At 32.6% G+C, this 15,677-nt stretch overlaps 1 protein-coding gene across 13 annotated transcripts in view; it reads left to right on the forward strand.

Moving 5' to 3' along the window:
* HFM1 (helicase for meiosis 1) overlaps nucleotides 1-15,677 on the forward strand; it is a 140,347-nt gene that overhangs the window by 69,153 nt on the left and 55,517 nt on the right. For 12 of the 13 annotated variants that reach the window (XR_007411500.1, XR_007411501.1, XM_049111693.1 and 9 more), the window contains 10 exons: nucleotides 1,749-1,792; nucleotides 1,899-2,000; nucleotides 2,404-2,549; nucleotides 3,456-3,550; nucleotides 4,165-4,298; nucleotides 5,322-5,369; nucleotides 8,459-8,539; nucleotides 10,838-10,929; nucleotides 12,306-12,412; nucleotides 12,508-12,555. Coding sequence is in view for 11 of the 13 variants with exons in the window: in XM_049111693.1 (XP_048967650.1) it covers nucleotides 1,749-1,792; nucleotides 1,899-2,000; nucleotides 2,404-2,549; nucleotides 3,456-3,550; nucleotides 4,165-4,298; nucleotides 5,322-5,369; nucleotides 8,459-8,539; nucleotides 10,838-10,929; nucleotides 12,306-12,412; nucleotides 12,508-12,555 (897 nt within the window). In the remaining 2 variants the exon portion in view is untranslated. The remainder of the gene's footprint in view (nucleotides 1-1,748; nucleotides 1,793-1,898; nucleotides 2,001-2,403; nucleotides 2,550-3,455; nucleotides 3,551-4,164; nucleotides 4,299-5,321; nucleotides 5,370-8,458; nucleotides 8,540-10,837; nucleotides 10,930-12,305; nucleotides 12,413-12,507; nucleotides 12,556-15,677) is intronic. The other variant, XM_049111698.1, reaches the window with a different exon arrangement.

Here is a 15,677-nt window from a genome sequence, read left to right on the forward strand (position 1 = left end):
GTACCCCCAAATTCCTTTTCAAATTGTCAAGAAACTCTCTTAACTTCCTCATCTCTTGATTTAACATGGTTTTCTTTCTTTCATATCTTGGAATACAATAAACAACTATTTCTAATTTTGTCTTTTCTGGTTTATTTACTAGTGATATTATAGGGGTTTAAAAATTGTTATTCCCTACAAGTCTTTTCTGGTTTATTTACTTGTGATATTATAGGGGTTTAAAAATTGTTATCCCTTACAAATATTTTTCAGGCAAATTTGGGAGTAGATATATTCTGACCCATGAATATAATCACCATTTGCTTTTTTCTGGTGGAATATGAGTTTTCCAAATTCCTGATTTAAAAATGAGCTTCAGGGGCACCTGAGTGGTGCAGTCAGTTAAGCGTCTGACTCTTGGTTTCAGCTCAGGTAGTTACCTCAGGGTTGTGAGATCAAGCTCCATGTCAGGCTCAGTGCTCAGTGCAGTCTGCTTAAGATTCTCCCCTTCCCTCTGTCCCCTCCCCTCCCTCATGTGCTGTCTTTCACTCTCAAATAAATGGATAAATCTTTAAAAAAATAAATAAAAAATAAAGTTGAACTTCAGTGTCACAGCTGATAAATTAGGGACCTTTTTTTTTGGGGGGGGGTACCCTTTTGCCAAACTTTTCCTAATTCCCTCAACTTCAGCTCCTGGTAACCACTTTTCTACTGTTTCTGGTTCAGTTTTTTTTTTTTTTTTAATTCCACATATAAGTGATACCATACATACCTTTCTTTTTTTAGCTAATATCACTTAGCACAATGTTCACTAGCTTCATCCATGTTGTCGAATAAGGCAGAATTTCCTTCTTTCTTAAGATTGAATATTCCCATGTGTGTGTATGTATCAGGTGTTCTTTATCCATTCATCTGTCTCAGAGACTTAAGTTGTTTCTATATGTTGTCTAGTCCGAATAATGTTGCAATCAACTTAGGAGACAGATATCTCTTTGAGATACTGATTTTGTTTCCTTTGGAATAATCCAGAAGTAGAATTGCTGCATGATGTGGTAGTTCTATTTTTAATTTTTTGAAGAATCTTCATACTGTTTTCTATAGTGGCCATACTAGTTTACTCTTCCCACCAACAGTGCACAAAGGCTCTTTTCTCTATATCCTTGCTAGCAATTGTATCTCCTGTTTTTGGTACTAGCCCTCCTAACAGGTAGGAGATGATAGCTCATTGTAGTTTTGATTTGACTTTATTGCCTGATGATTAGTGATGTGGGCACCCATCGTGTATAGTTGGCCATTTGTCTGTCTGTTCTAGAAAAATGTTTAGTCAGGTCCTTTGCCCATTTTTTAAAAAGATTTTTTATTTATTTATTTATTTATTTATTTATTTATTTATTTATTTATGAGAGAGAGAGAGAGGCAGAGACATAGGCAGAGGGAGAAGCAGGCTCCATGCTGGGAGACCGATGCAGGACTCGATCCCAGGACTCCAGGATCACACCCTGGGCCGAAGGCATGGGCTAAACTGCTGAGCTACCCAGAGATCCCCCCCTTTGACCATTTTAAAATTATTTCTTGTTTTGTTTTGCTGAGTTGTAAATTTAGGGACTTCTGAGTATAAAGTTAGATATTTGCTACTTCTTAAAGGTGATTTTCAAACAATGATATTGTGAAAAAATTTTAATATCTGTCGTTTCGAAATAATTAATAAACTAAGAGTTTTTATGTTAATGGGAATAACTCTTAATAATGTTATGGTATTTTTAAAACAGGTTACAGAAGTATGCATATTCCATAAGAGATTCAAAACTGAGAGGTAGGTTTAGAGTTTATTTTGAATAGCGTTTTCAACTATGCATAAAAGGAGTCAATTACAGATGAAACATTAACAGCATATAACAGATAATGTATTTGTATTATAGATATCTTAATACATGGTGTTGCTTATCATCATGCTGGTATGGAGCTGTCAGATAGAAAAGTAGTTGAAGGAGCTTTCACTGTTGGAGATCTACCAGTTCTTTGTAAGTAAAACCTATTTTTGTGGCTATTATAAGATATTTTGGAAAACTATTTACTTGTTAAGAGGAAAAAAGAAAAAGCAAGTATTCTGACTTATTTCTGCTTTTCTTTCAAGAATCTAAAATTACATAATTACCCATGCATATACATGCTACAGTAAACTCTTCAGCAGTTTTAATTCTTTATTATGCTGCTGAATACAATGCTACCTGAAAAGTAAGAATTTAATAGTTTTTTGGTTTTAAGATGTGTTATTATTTTACATTGTAATGTTCTTTTCCTCTTTTTTCTTAAATTTCCTATGTATGAGTTTTTATTATAAGAATATGTATTTTATAAAAATATGTCTACCTGAAGCAATAAAGTTATATGGCTTCAAAGTAATTATTTCTTAATCTGATGCAGTTACTACCAGTACTTTAGCTATGGGAGTAAATTTGCCTGCTCACCTAGTAGTTATAAAATCTACAATGCATTATGCTGGAGGAATGTTTGAAGAATATAGTGAAACAGATATTCTACAGATGATTGGTAGAGCTGGTCGACCTCAAGTAAGTGACAATATTTTATTTTTGTAACTTGTTTTAAAATAAGCTAAAAAGCAAAAACTTTTTTGTGTACTTTTTGTTAAGTAGGAGATTAACATTTCATACTCAGATTAGGTTTAAAAATAAGTGCAAATCTATTTTAGTGGAGAAAAAGTAAAACAAGTCTCACCAAAGGAGACATACTGCCTATACTCTTAGTTTCCCTTGGCTGATGGTTAGGGTGATGAATGTGTATATGCTGTCAAAAGGGTTTTTTTGGTTTTGAAATTATTTTGATTTTTGTTCTGTTTTTTGTTTTGAATGGGGATGCTATGTACATTTTAGATGGGACAGTATTTCATTGTGTAGGGCTGACATACATTGCAGAATGTGTAGCATCCCCAAGTCTTAGCACAAAATGCCAATAGTGGTCCCCAGGTATTGACCCCTAAATATTAGCCCATATACATTACAAAACATGTCCTACTCTAGCAAATATTTAGATAGAGAAGTCATTTGTATAGACATAGGAGCATTTAGGAAGAATATCTTTTCAAAGAATGTCAAAATATTATGTTATCTAAATCATGATTTTTATAAGATTAGGTTATATATAAACTATACCAAATCTTATAACTTGTATTCAGTTACCTAAATTTGTTTTGATTTACCATTGCCAAAATTATGTTACATTGAACCAAATAATATTTTTATATCTGTACTCTTGTAAGTATAATTAATTAAGTTTTTAGTAAACATTCATATTCAGAAGCATTTTTAAGATATTTTTGACTTGTTTAGGACAAGGACTATTTAATATAAAATAAAATTCATGAGTTATTGAAGAGGACTGGAACCAATATGTAGTCTTTTTTACTACATTTCTCTTTCTGTGTTTATGTGTGTGTGTGTGTGTGTATTTTTTTCCAGTTTGATACTACAGCTACTGCAGTTATTATGACTCGGTTAAGTACAAAAGAGAAGTATATTCAGATGTTAGCTTGTAGTGACACTGTAGAAAGCAGGTAATACAGAAAATATTCTAAGACGATGTTACTATAGCCTGTATTTTTCCTTTTCACATATTAAAAGGAAATTTGATTAGGAGATTTTAAAGGCCATTGTCTTGAAACTTTTCAATAAGTAGAAAGTTTGTGTCCTTTTAAGAAACTCAATAGTTAAAAAAAAAAGCATAATATTTTTATTCAGTAGTTTCCTAACCTGTGATAGCATGTATCCTTGTTAAAAAAAAAAAAAAGGCCAAATTAGTAATAAGAGGGAGAGTTTAATTTTCACATCTCTTCACATCTTTAAAATTTGTTTAATAATAGTAAGTTACCTGGGACCTTTTAGCAAAGTATATGATTGTAATACTCTGAGAGAATATTCACTCCCTACTCTTTTTAAGTAATGTCTTTTGAAGCCATAGGATAGGAAAAAATCTATAATTTTTAATAGTTGAAGTTATCTTTTAAGGTTTTGTCTTATTTTTTTGAAGATCAAGTTATTTTTCATGAATTATTAATGTAGCACTGAGTATATTCAATTATTATTGAATTATTCAAAGTATTGCAGTTTAAAAAGGTAAGATTATGTCATTGAAATATATATTACTAATGCAAAGTTTTTTTTTAATTAGTTTACACAGACATCTTATCGAACATTTAAATGCAGAGATAGTGTTACATACCATCACAGATGTGAATATTGCTTTGGAATGGATACGATCAACTTTGCTTTATATCAGAGCCTTGAAAAATCCATCTCATTATGGTTTGTTACTTTGATTTGAAAAAATAGTAAATTTTTCAAGCCAGTTGAGTCTATATTTATACACTAAGTCACAGAATAGGTTACAGACACCAAAAGGTAACAAATAAAGAATAACAATCAGAAATACATTAGAGGGGATCCTTGGGTGGCTCAGCGGTTTAGGCCTACCTTTGGCCCAGGGCGTGATCCTGGAGTCCCGGGATTGGGTCCTGCGTCGGGCTCTCGGCATGGAGCTTGCTTCTCCCTCCTCCTGTGTCTCTGCCTCTCTCTCTCTGCCTCTCTCTCTCTCTCTCTCTCTCTCTCTCTCTCGGTTTTTCATAAATAAATAAATAAATCTTAAAAAAAATAAAGACATTAGAGGCAAGAGTAAACAAATGTGAGAATCTTTGTTTTATTTCTAGTCTTTTAATAAAGTTTGAAATCAGCACCACTAAAAATAGACCTTTTAGAAAAAATTTAACTCAAATAAAAATAATAAAAATGCCTAAAATTATTTTTAAAATGTTAAAGTAAAAAAAATTCTTGAATTTTTTCTGAACTTGTGTTTAAATCAAAGGATATAGTATTGCTGTTGCCGCTGGAATTTGCAGCCTGCTTGTAAAGCTAACATGTGGTTGTGTTGCTTCTAGAAGGTTCTTTCATATGGTACAGATTATAAAGTAAAAATACTTGGAATTGCTGAGTATCAAATTAAAACCTGTGCTGTTATAGTACTATTTTAATGCACACAGATTTAAAACTTTAAAATCTCCAGGGGCAAAAAATACAGTATGCATGGTCATGTATACACACACACAATAAAATAAGCAAGAAATAGCCAATTGATATTGAAAGGATTTCAAAACAGTGGTTATTTTCTGTAGATAGTTAAGCCTTGTTTTAACTCATTAAGCTACTATTTTTCCCTGCTCAAGACTAAGTTAGACTACTGTTTTCTAGTTAACTTGTGTATAAACTGAGCCTATAAAGCTGAGTTAAGTCCTTTCTATTTTAGCATTTTATGAATTTTCATAATTTATACAGGTTTTGCATCTGGATTGAACAAAGATGGAATTGAAGCAAAATTACAAGGTTAGATGTATTTCCTTGTAAAATATTTTTTAATAAATTTAATGAAAAAGGTCAATGTGAAAGTAAGAATACTCTTTGGTAAATTATTTTTTAAAAAAGTAAAGTTTCCACAAAAAAATATATGAAATATTTGTTTTTCACGTGCAAATAAGGTTTAGCACATGTATTTTTTTCTGAATTAATGAATTCATTAGTTATATTGGAATATCTTCCTTTACATAATATGTTAATTTGTTTTTTTTTAACTTTAAAAATGACCCTCGTCTTTGAAAATATTCCCTATAGATATAGACTCTTCATTTTTCTAGTTTAATTTTAATTGAAACTATAAGCCTACTTGTTTATGGGCTTCTTATCCTAATCTGTGCTAATGATGTATTCCCATCAAATCCCAGCTTAATTTTTCAATTAATTACTCAATATTTCATTACCTATCTTTTCAAATATCAAAAGATTGTTGAGCATTTATTAGGATTAGAAATTGTCAGCTCTTCATTGTATTGAGACTCTCTCTCAGTGAAAGAAAAAATTTTAGATCCTCTAAAAATACTTAGCCAATTTTGGGGTACTTCACTGTCTCAATTGGTAGAGTATGCAACTCTTGATCTTGGGGTTGTGAATTTGAGCCTCAGAGCCTCACAGTGGCTGCAAAGTAACTTTAAGAGGATAGAAAGGATCAAGAAGTAGACATCCATCTACAGAGCAACACTCTAATCTAGACCCTCACTTGGTGTAGATCTAAAAATATTTAGCCTATTTTAATTTATTCTCTACTTGGATATACACATGGCATATTAAAATGCAGAGAGATAAGGATGAAGGAGTAAAATTGTCTTGATTAAAGAGTAAATATATTGTTGAAACAAGATAGTAAGCAATAGCATATATTCATAATACTGCAATTGAGAAACAGATCTATAAAATAGTTGTATTATCCTTTATTTATTGACCAATTTTAGTGGGGTTTTTTGTAAAGATTTTATTTATTTGAGAGAGAGAGTGAATGGGAGAGTGAAGGAGCAAGGGGAGAGGGAGAGGCAAGCTCCCTGCCAAGCAGGGAGCCTGCTGCAGGGCTCAGTCCTAGGACCCTGAGGCCATGACCCGATCTAATGTTGGACACTCAACCCACTGAGCCACCCAGGCACTCATATTGACCAATTTTGTAATGGAGTTTTAAAAACATATTTTGATCATACTGATCAAATACAAGAAATCAGACAGTCCAAGAAATGTCTTGCTATATTCTGATAGTTGTAATTATTTAACTTTTGTTAAATTAGCAGAACCACAGTTCATATTTGGCTCATCTTTAGTTTAGTTATTATAGGGTAGATAAGTTTTGCATATAAAGAATAGCCAAGTTTATTTATAACTGAATATAATGTTTTAGTATTCTTGGAGATCTGCCTTAAATCTCTTAGGAAGGATCCTTAGCATTCCTAAATTTGGTTATACTTTTTTGCTCAGGATCCTTCAATGGTTCCCTCATCACTCCTAGAATAAAATGCAAACTTTCACCAGACCCCACAAATCCTCCTTGATACCTCCCTGCATATTTCTCTGGCTTCATCTCTTGCCACTTTCCGCCTCTTTCATTCTGTTTCTAAATTGGATCTCTTGCTGTTCCTTAAATACACCAAGCTTGTTTCTACATCAGGTCCTTCTACTCTGTTCCTTATTCCTGGAACACTTCTCACATATTTTACTTGGTCTCCACCTTCATTTCATTCAGATCTTTGATCAAATATCAACTCCTCAGAGAAGCCTTCCTGGACTACCTTAATTAAATCTGCCTTTTCAGAGAGGATGGTAAAACAATTTTCATATTATTATTATTGCTGTTTTCCTGCTGTTTAAAGGTGGTACGTTTCTTTTGAAAATTGGGATAAATATATCTTTACTACATCAGATATTAATATAGCTTTATATCAGAAATACATATAAGCTTCAGTTGAGCTTAAAAAATTCTTATTCTCTAGGTTCCTTCAGCTTTATTTTCTTTCATAGTACCTTTCAATGCCTGAAACTTTATTATTGATTATTAAATTCTGTATTGATTGTTTTCTTCCATAAAATATAAGTTCTGTAGAAAAGGAATCTTGTTTTGCTTAGAATAGTGCTAATGATCTTCTTGGACTGATTAACTTATTGCATGTTAATAGTGGTTTAGTATTACCAACAACTTCAAAGCTTTACTTAACCAAATACTTAAAACTACCAAGCTGCCTAAGCAATGTTGCTTAAACTGAAGTATTTCCCAAATAATTTTTCCTTGTAAGCGCTGTGTTTTTGTGAGTGGCTGCTCTGTGTAAGATAGAACAGGTTGTGGCATTCCCACTCCCTGCTCTGAACTACCTCCAATCTTCTGGGCTTTATGGCATGGAACAATGGAAGCATTGTGGTCAGCAGGCTACTACAATTGCTCTGGTCTTCATCAGTCAGTGAGAGTTGAACTTTCATTACTTCCTGTTCAGAGAATCTTTCCAGGTAGCAATGGTAGCATATTAGAGACGCTGAAGTGCCAAAATAGTCACAAGTGGTTGCTCCAAGAGTGTGGCAAACTCAGAGGAGGGAAAAGACTGTTGTTTTTTGAACAATCTTTGTAGATATATTTGACTCTTTTTACTTTGTGTGTATATATCTTTGATTAAAGTTAAAAAAAAAAAAAAAGGAAAAAGAAAACCATGCCATATTGGAAGTCATATAACAGAGTGGTTACATAGACCTGGAGCAAGTAACCTAGCCTATTTCTTTGTTTCCTAACTTGTATGTGAAATAATATTTGTACCTACCTTGTTGTGTTATTTGAGAATTAAATACAAATTTGTATTTCCTCATTTAAAATTAAAAGTTCCAAGTTGTAAATGTTATTTCATCACTTATTTTGAGAATTTGTATTATTATAGAAAATCTTTTTAGCCTATTAGCTGGCTCTTTCATTTAATGAGTTTTTTTTCTTACCACATAAGTAGCAACTACAGTTTTCCCACAGCAAATATACAGAAACACAACTTGAGCATATTTGATTATAAATTCTATATTGTGTGCTCCCTTATAAAATAAAAAATATGTTTCTTATTATTGAACAGAATTATGTTTGAAGAATCTGCATGATTTATCATCTCTGGACTTGATAAGGATGGATGAAGATGTTAATTTCAAACCTACTGGTAATTATTTTATCAGTTAATAAATTTAACGATTTCTTAAGACTAATTTTTAAAAAAAAATTCATGAGAGACACAGAGAGAGAGAGGCAGAGACAGAGGTTGAAGGAGAAGCAGATCACACCCTGAGCTGAAGGAGACACTCAACCACTGAGCCACCCAAGTGTCCCTTAAAACTAAATTTTAAAATATATCCTACAAAAATTTAGATGATACTAAAATTAAATTGTAATCTCAGTTGTCAATAGGGTATCCTCATTATTAGCATGGTATATTTATGTAAGAGTATGTAAGAGTCCCATGTATAAAATTATAGAGCTTCTTTTTTTTAAGATTTTATTTATTTATTCATGAAAGACAGAGAGAGAGGCAGAGACACAGGCAGAGGGAGAAGCAGGCTCCATGCAGGGAGCCTGATGTGGGACTTGATCCCAGGACTCTGGGATCACGCCCTGGGCCGAAGGCAGGCCCTAAACTGCTGAGCCACCCAGGGATCCCCACTAGTTTTTTTTCAAACCTTTCATTTTCTCTTGCAGGGAGAAACATATTAATTTATAAACATCTAGGATAAGAGGAGCATCTTTAAATATATCCTAAAGGTTAACATACTACTTCCCATGGTAACCATATTCTCTGTATCTCACACACTGCTCTCAGAAGCTCCCTTTTATGAACCACTGCATCACCCGCATTTTGGCTAAACACATCCACCAAGATCCTAATTGATAAAATGGCTTTTAAGCTGCCTGGCTACTTCTCTTCCTAATTCTCAATTCTGTCTGCTTTACCATGTCCTTGATGCCTATGTCTGATGGGTTGTCACATTCTTCCCTTCTTCAGCAAAACCTATAGCACATATATAAATGTTTTAGCCCTTTGCTTGAGAAGCAGTATGCAGTTTTTTCTTCCCAGCTGTTTCCTGTGTGTGTGCTCAAGACTTGAAATTCTTTATAATGTTTTGACAACTTGTAATTTAAACCAGTAACTTTTTAAATGAATTTCATTCCAATATTTACTTACCCCTACTCTATCCATGCTGCTACCCAGCCAACTCAATGTTCTATTTCCAAAATAGTTTATTTTCAAACTTGAATTGAATATTGCTCAAGAATTTTAAGTGGTCCTCTGTTATTTTACAAAACAAATCCAAAACCTAAACTCCTTTGTTAGCATTTCAAGGCTCTTTCAGGCCTTCATAGTCTATTATTCATCATGTTGTGGTAATAAAAATAGACAACATTTATTTATTGCTAGGCACTGTGCTAAGTACTATATATATACTATTGCATTTAATCTTCACAACAAACACATGACATATGGAATTCTATTACCCCCAAATTGCATTAAGAAACTGGTAAAATAACCTGCATATCATCACCTACTTAGTGATAGAGCAGTGACTTGAAGCAGGTCAATTTGACCTGAACTCATAGTTATTATCAAACCATATTCCTCACTAAAGTAGTCTAAAAGATGGTCTTTTAAAAAAAAATTTTTTTTTAGAGTAGCCACAGAGGGAGAGAGAATCTTAAGCAGGCTCCATGCCCAGCACAAGCCAAATGTGGGGCTCAGTCTCATGACCTTGAGATCATGACCTGAGCCAAAATCAAGAGTCGGTTGCTTAACAGACTGAGCCACTCAGGGAGCCCAAAGATAGTCTTTAACTTTAATGTTTTGATAAATAAGTCTTGGGTTTTTACTGAGGTCATGACAACTTTATTTCCTTTCTGCTGAGGCATATTATTTATTTTTAAATCCTGCTTAAGCCCCATTTTCTCTACTAAGCCATCCCACACTGATCATTCTCTTAGGTTTAATTTCCTCTGTACTTAAGTTTGTATATATAAATATATCTTTAAAAGATAGGTTTATTTATTTTAGAAAGGGAGAATGTGTGCTTGGGGCAGGGAGGGGCAGAGGGAGATGAAGAGAGAATCTCAAGCAGACTCAGGCTGAGCACAGAGCACAACTTGGGGCTTCATCTCATGACTCTGAGGTCATGACCTAAGCCCAAATCAAGAGTCAGATGCTTAACTGACTGAATCACCCAGGCGCCCCAGTGGTATATGTAAATATTATCATTACCTGGATTTTGTTCTGTAGTCTATTTTGCATATAGTTATTTCCCTAGCCAACCTATAAATTCTAGACACTGTGTCTTCTAGATTTTTTGATGTGTCTTTTGTGTCTGATGCTATTACAGGCACAGAATAGACATTAAGGAATGTTTGTTAAACTGATGAAAAAGCAAGTTGTTTCAACTAATGGAGTGAATGTTTCTTTTTTCATCTTTTTCCACAGAGGCAGGAAGATTGATGGCTTGGTATTACATTACATTTGAGACAGTGAAGAAATTTTGTACTATCAGTGGAAAAGAGACTTTATTAGATCTGGTAAATTAGTTGTCACTAGAAAATAAATATGTAATGATATAGTATAAAAAATATTGGGGAAACAACTAATTTGCATATCATACAATTTAAGAATGAATGAGCAGACAAGAAAGCATTCCTAATAGTACCTATGTCTCTATCTTATATACTTTTGATCATTGAGGTATGGAATATTACTCTTTATAATAAATTTCAATTTTATCTCTGTATTAGGGCTAAGAAATTTAATATATATATATATATATATCCAAAGGAGGGATGACACTGCCTTTCAACTTACATGATAATGCCAATTACCTTGGTAGTGGCTACCAAGTGTACTTTGTTGAGAAAGACTAGGATGATGTGGCATGCATGATATATTAGGCAAGTCTTCTGTGAGTGATGCACAATGTTGGACATGTGTGCCACATACTTGCAATTCTTCCCTAAATATTTTGCATCAGAATAGCAATAATAGTTAGAACTAGGATAGTATCGGTGATAGACCAGAAAAGGACAGTGATTGTGGAGAAGTGGAAGTTAAAACAAGGTTATATTAAGATATCACCAGTGGGGCAACTTTGTAGCTACAGCAGTAAATAAAACCATAGTCTTGTTGATAGCTGATAACTGTATTGATCCTTTCTCTCTTTACAGGGGACGTGAATATGCAACAAGATACTTATTCTTGTTCTCAAATTTAACCATTAATTTTTATTTAAAAAATCTTATTTGATTATTATAATGAGATTATTATACAAAAATTGCACAAAAACTGATGAAAAGTAAAATGTTTATGTTTTTATGTAAATATTATTCTTAACTAAGAAGCAATCAAGAGTAGAAAATCCCTAATATTTTCATTAACTCCTCTTATTTTGAGTTAGTAAGTATGTAAGAGAATTAGAACAGATGTTAGTTTCATGTTACAGATGTGAGAAACCAAAGCACAAAGAGTGCTTTGCTCTAAGTCATCTAGCAGAACTAGACCCTACAATACAAATTTAATATCTAAAGCATTCTTTCCATTACAAAATTAGTCTTAATCAAGATAATGATTTGCAAACTACAGAGGGGTAAATAATAACATAATAGTAGTAGAATTGACAGTTACATTTATTGAGGGCGTATTATGTGGTAGGCATGGGACTGAATATTTTAAATTTTATTTTATTAATCTTAATGATTTTATTGGCATAGTCCCAGAGTCTAGCACAATGTCTGGCATATAACAAGTGTTTGTAAACATGTTAGTGAATGAATGAATGAATCTTTAAAAGGCAAAATGTATAAAGCAAGTTTTTAATTCTGTTATACATTTTAAGTGTAAGAAGATGAGAGGAAAGAAATAAAGAATGGACATAAATAAATGAACAAATGATGAAAATTTACAGGTCACGATGATATCCAGCTGCAAGGAATTTGTAGATGTGCAGTTAAGGATAAATGAAAAGAAAATATTGAATACTTTGAACAAAGATCCAAATAGAGTAACTATCAGGTATGGAGGTTAAATAAGTCTTAAATAATTTTCTAAAGGTTTTATTTAGTTAAAATAAGTAGTAATAAAGTGTTGCCTTGTGTTTTTATTTATAGATTTCCAATGGAAGGAAGAATTAAAACAAGAGAAATGAAAATAAATTGGTAAAGATGATTGTTAAATGTCTTAAAAATAGTAGCTACCATTGGTAATTCATATTTATGAAAGTTTTTTTTAGTTTTAAAACTTTATTTTAAATTTGCTTTCCTTAATACAAAAAAGAGCACATTTACATAGGAAGGTATCAGAATACAGATGTGAAATTAATATCAAATTCTCAGACTTCAGTTAAAATAGATGATTTGTGAATTTTTTAAATCAATAAATATGTTTTGAGAGTGTGTTCTGCTGAAGCAAAGTAGTGAGAAAAGAAAGTTAGGTTTTTCATGATCAGGAGCTTTCAAGTTAGCTTGAATGAGAACCATGTGTATAAGGATAAACATGTGTATAAAGATAATGAAGAGTGTGGAAACACATATAATAAACGTATATTGAATGAGAGTAGCATTCTGAGAGAGACAAATAGTAAAAGTAAAACCATGAGAGAGACAAATAATAATAGGAAAAACATGAGTGAATGCATATGTGATAGTGGAATGTCTGTTCTACTGAGAACGAGAAGTTCATATAGAGGAATAGTAAATAGAAGTGTAAACTAAGACTACATTGTAAATTGTGACTTACACAGTTTGCAACACAAATACAATGATATTCTTTTCTGCTATGCCTAGTGTTTTATTTTCTGAGTATTTAGGTCTTAGTGCTAAACTCTTTGATTTAGTTGGTGATTTATGTGAAATGACCTATGTGCCTCCATAAAGCCAGTTAACCAAAAAATTTGTTTTTCCTCCTTAGCTGGAGGAGGTCACTCTGGGATACTTCCTTACATTCCATTGAATTTTATCTCCCACATGCCTTAAAGTCTCAGAAACAAACTTCTTACAGTTGTATGCAGCTCAACAGGCAGATCTATAGCTTGGACAACAGAAGCTAATGCTCTGTTCCTTAGCTATATTTCTCTAGAAATTCAAATACCCAAGACCATATAGTCTAGTCCTTTCATTTTATGAATGAAGTAGGTGATGCCCAGATAAGCTGACTTTCCCAAGGTTTTACTGCACTACTAGAGACTGAGCTAGAAATAAAACCTAGACCTCTTGATTCTCTCAGTGTTTTTTTCCAATATACTCTGTTGTATCAACTATTGGGTCATATTAAATCAAAGTACTTTTCCATTAGCATCTTCTTAGGAACACTTTATTTGCAGCTTTAATGCTTCTATTTACCTTCCCTTAGGTTGGGTCATACATTCTTTTGATTAGTGCTGTCAGATTTTAGAATTGATGATTTTATAATTTTTATAAATATCAGAATTTAGTTTCCTCTTATAATTTCCCACCTTTCTGTGTCTACTTCAGTGTGACTGGGAAAAGAGAACTATGTGGGGGCCTTTCTTAATCCAAAATGTAGTTTTTTGGTAGGTGATGATAGCTAATAGTTACCACTTTCATGTGTCTCTCATATCCCTGTTACTGTACTGAATTTCAGATGTTTTTTCAGATTTTTTTAAGTAGATATTAATCTTCTTAATTTTAAACTTTTATTCTTCCAAGTTTTCGAACTTTAATTTTAGGCTATTTTTTATTTTTTGTAACTTTAATTCCCAGATCTTTTGTACTCATCACTAGCTCTGTTTGCTTTAACTGGTATTTTTCAACGAACTCTTGGATATATTTTTAGATCAATGATTTCTTTTATTCTTCATTTGTTTCGTATTATTATATAAATAAGGCATGGATTACTTTTTAAAGAGTCAAAAATTTATAAATCAAAAGGTAAAGTCTGGGCAGCCTAGGTGGCTCAGCGGTTTAGCGCCACCTTCAGCCCAGGACGTGATTCTGGAGACCCGGGATCGAGTCCCACATTGGGCTCCTTGCATGGAGTCTGCTTCTCCCTCGGCCTGTATCTCTGCCTCTCTCTCTCTCTCTCTCTCTCTCTCTCTCTCTCTGTGTCTCTCTCATGAATAAATAAATAAAATCTTAAAAAAAAAAAAGGTAAGGTCTGTCCTGACCTCTCTGATCTTTCTTCCCTAGAAGTAGCTATTATCAGTAGTTTGCTGCATCCTTCCAATTTTCTATTTATTTAGCACCAATATGTATGTTAATAAACATATATGTCTACTACAAAAACAAGATCATAATTACTGTTCTTGTGATGCCATTAATATTTCCTATCAGTACATAAACATGTTAACCTCATTTATTTTATTTTATTTTATTTTATTTTATTTTATTTTATTTTATTTATTTATTTTTTTAACCTCATTTATTTTAACAGCAATGTATACTTTAATAGCAATGTAGTTTATGAGTATATTATAATTTCTAACCACTCCTTTATTGATAAAGAATTAGATGGTTAACAAATTTTTACTATTATAAATAGTACTGAAATGAGCTTCCTGGTGTTTATATCATATTTTTCAAAGATTTCTGGGTGAAAGTATATATAAATGAGAAGATTTAATATGTAATGCCAAATTGCCTTTGAAAAGGCTTCTCTGAATTATAATTCCCACTCATAGTGTAAAAAGAGTGACTATTTCCATACATCCTCTCTAATGCTTGTTTTATATCTTTGAATTTTTGCCAATCTAATAGGTGAAAATTATATTTAAAAATTTGCAAATCCCTGATTATTAAGGATGTATTATTTGGTTTTACGCAGAAGTGTTAAATAGTTATAAAATCACACATATTAAACTCTTCTTAATGAGTTCTATGTTTTGTGTCTTGTTTAAGGAAGTTTTTTCCCCTCCTGTATTTCTTAGGATTAGGTTCAACTATGTAAAACTACATAATAAAATGAGTCAGCAATAGCTTAAAGAAGACAGGCTACTTTTCTTTCACGGAAGAGATAGTTCAAAGTGGATTAGTCTAAGATAGATATGGTGGCTTCATGGTATCATCAGTACTTGGCTTTCTGTCTTTCAGTTCTGCCATCCCACATACCTTCTGTTTCAAGGTCACCTTATTGTCCAAAATAACTTCTAGAGCTTCAGCCATTATATTTGAGTACCTTCTATCTTTTAGTAGACTCCTTAGAAGTCCCAGATAACACTTTACACCTAGTTATAGGACTACCCCTAAGTGCAAAGAAGACTGGGAAATGTCTTGGTGGTAGATAGTGTGCCTAGATTAAAATTGGGCTTCTGCTATTAAAAAGG

This window comes from Canis lupus, chromosome 6 (assembly GCF_003254725.2).
Source record: "Canis lupus dingo isolate Sandy chromosome 6, ASM325472v2, whole genome shotgun sequence".
NCBI lineage: Eukaryota > Metazoa > Chordata > Mammalia > Carnivora > Canidae > Canis > Canis lupus.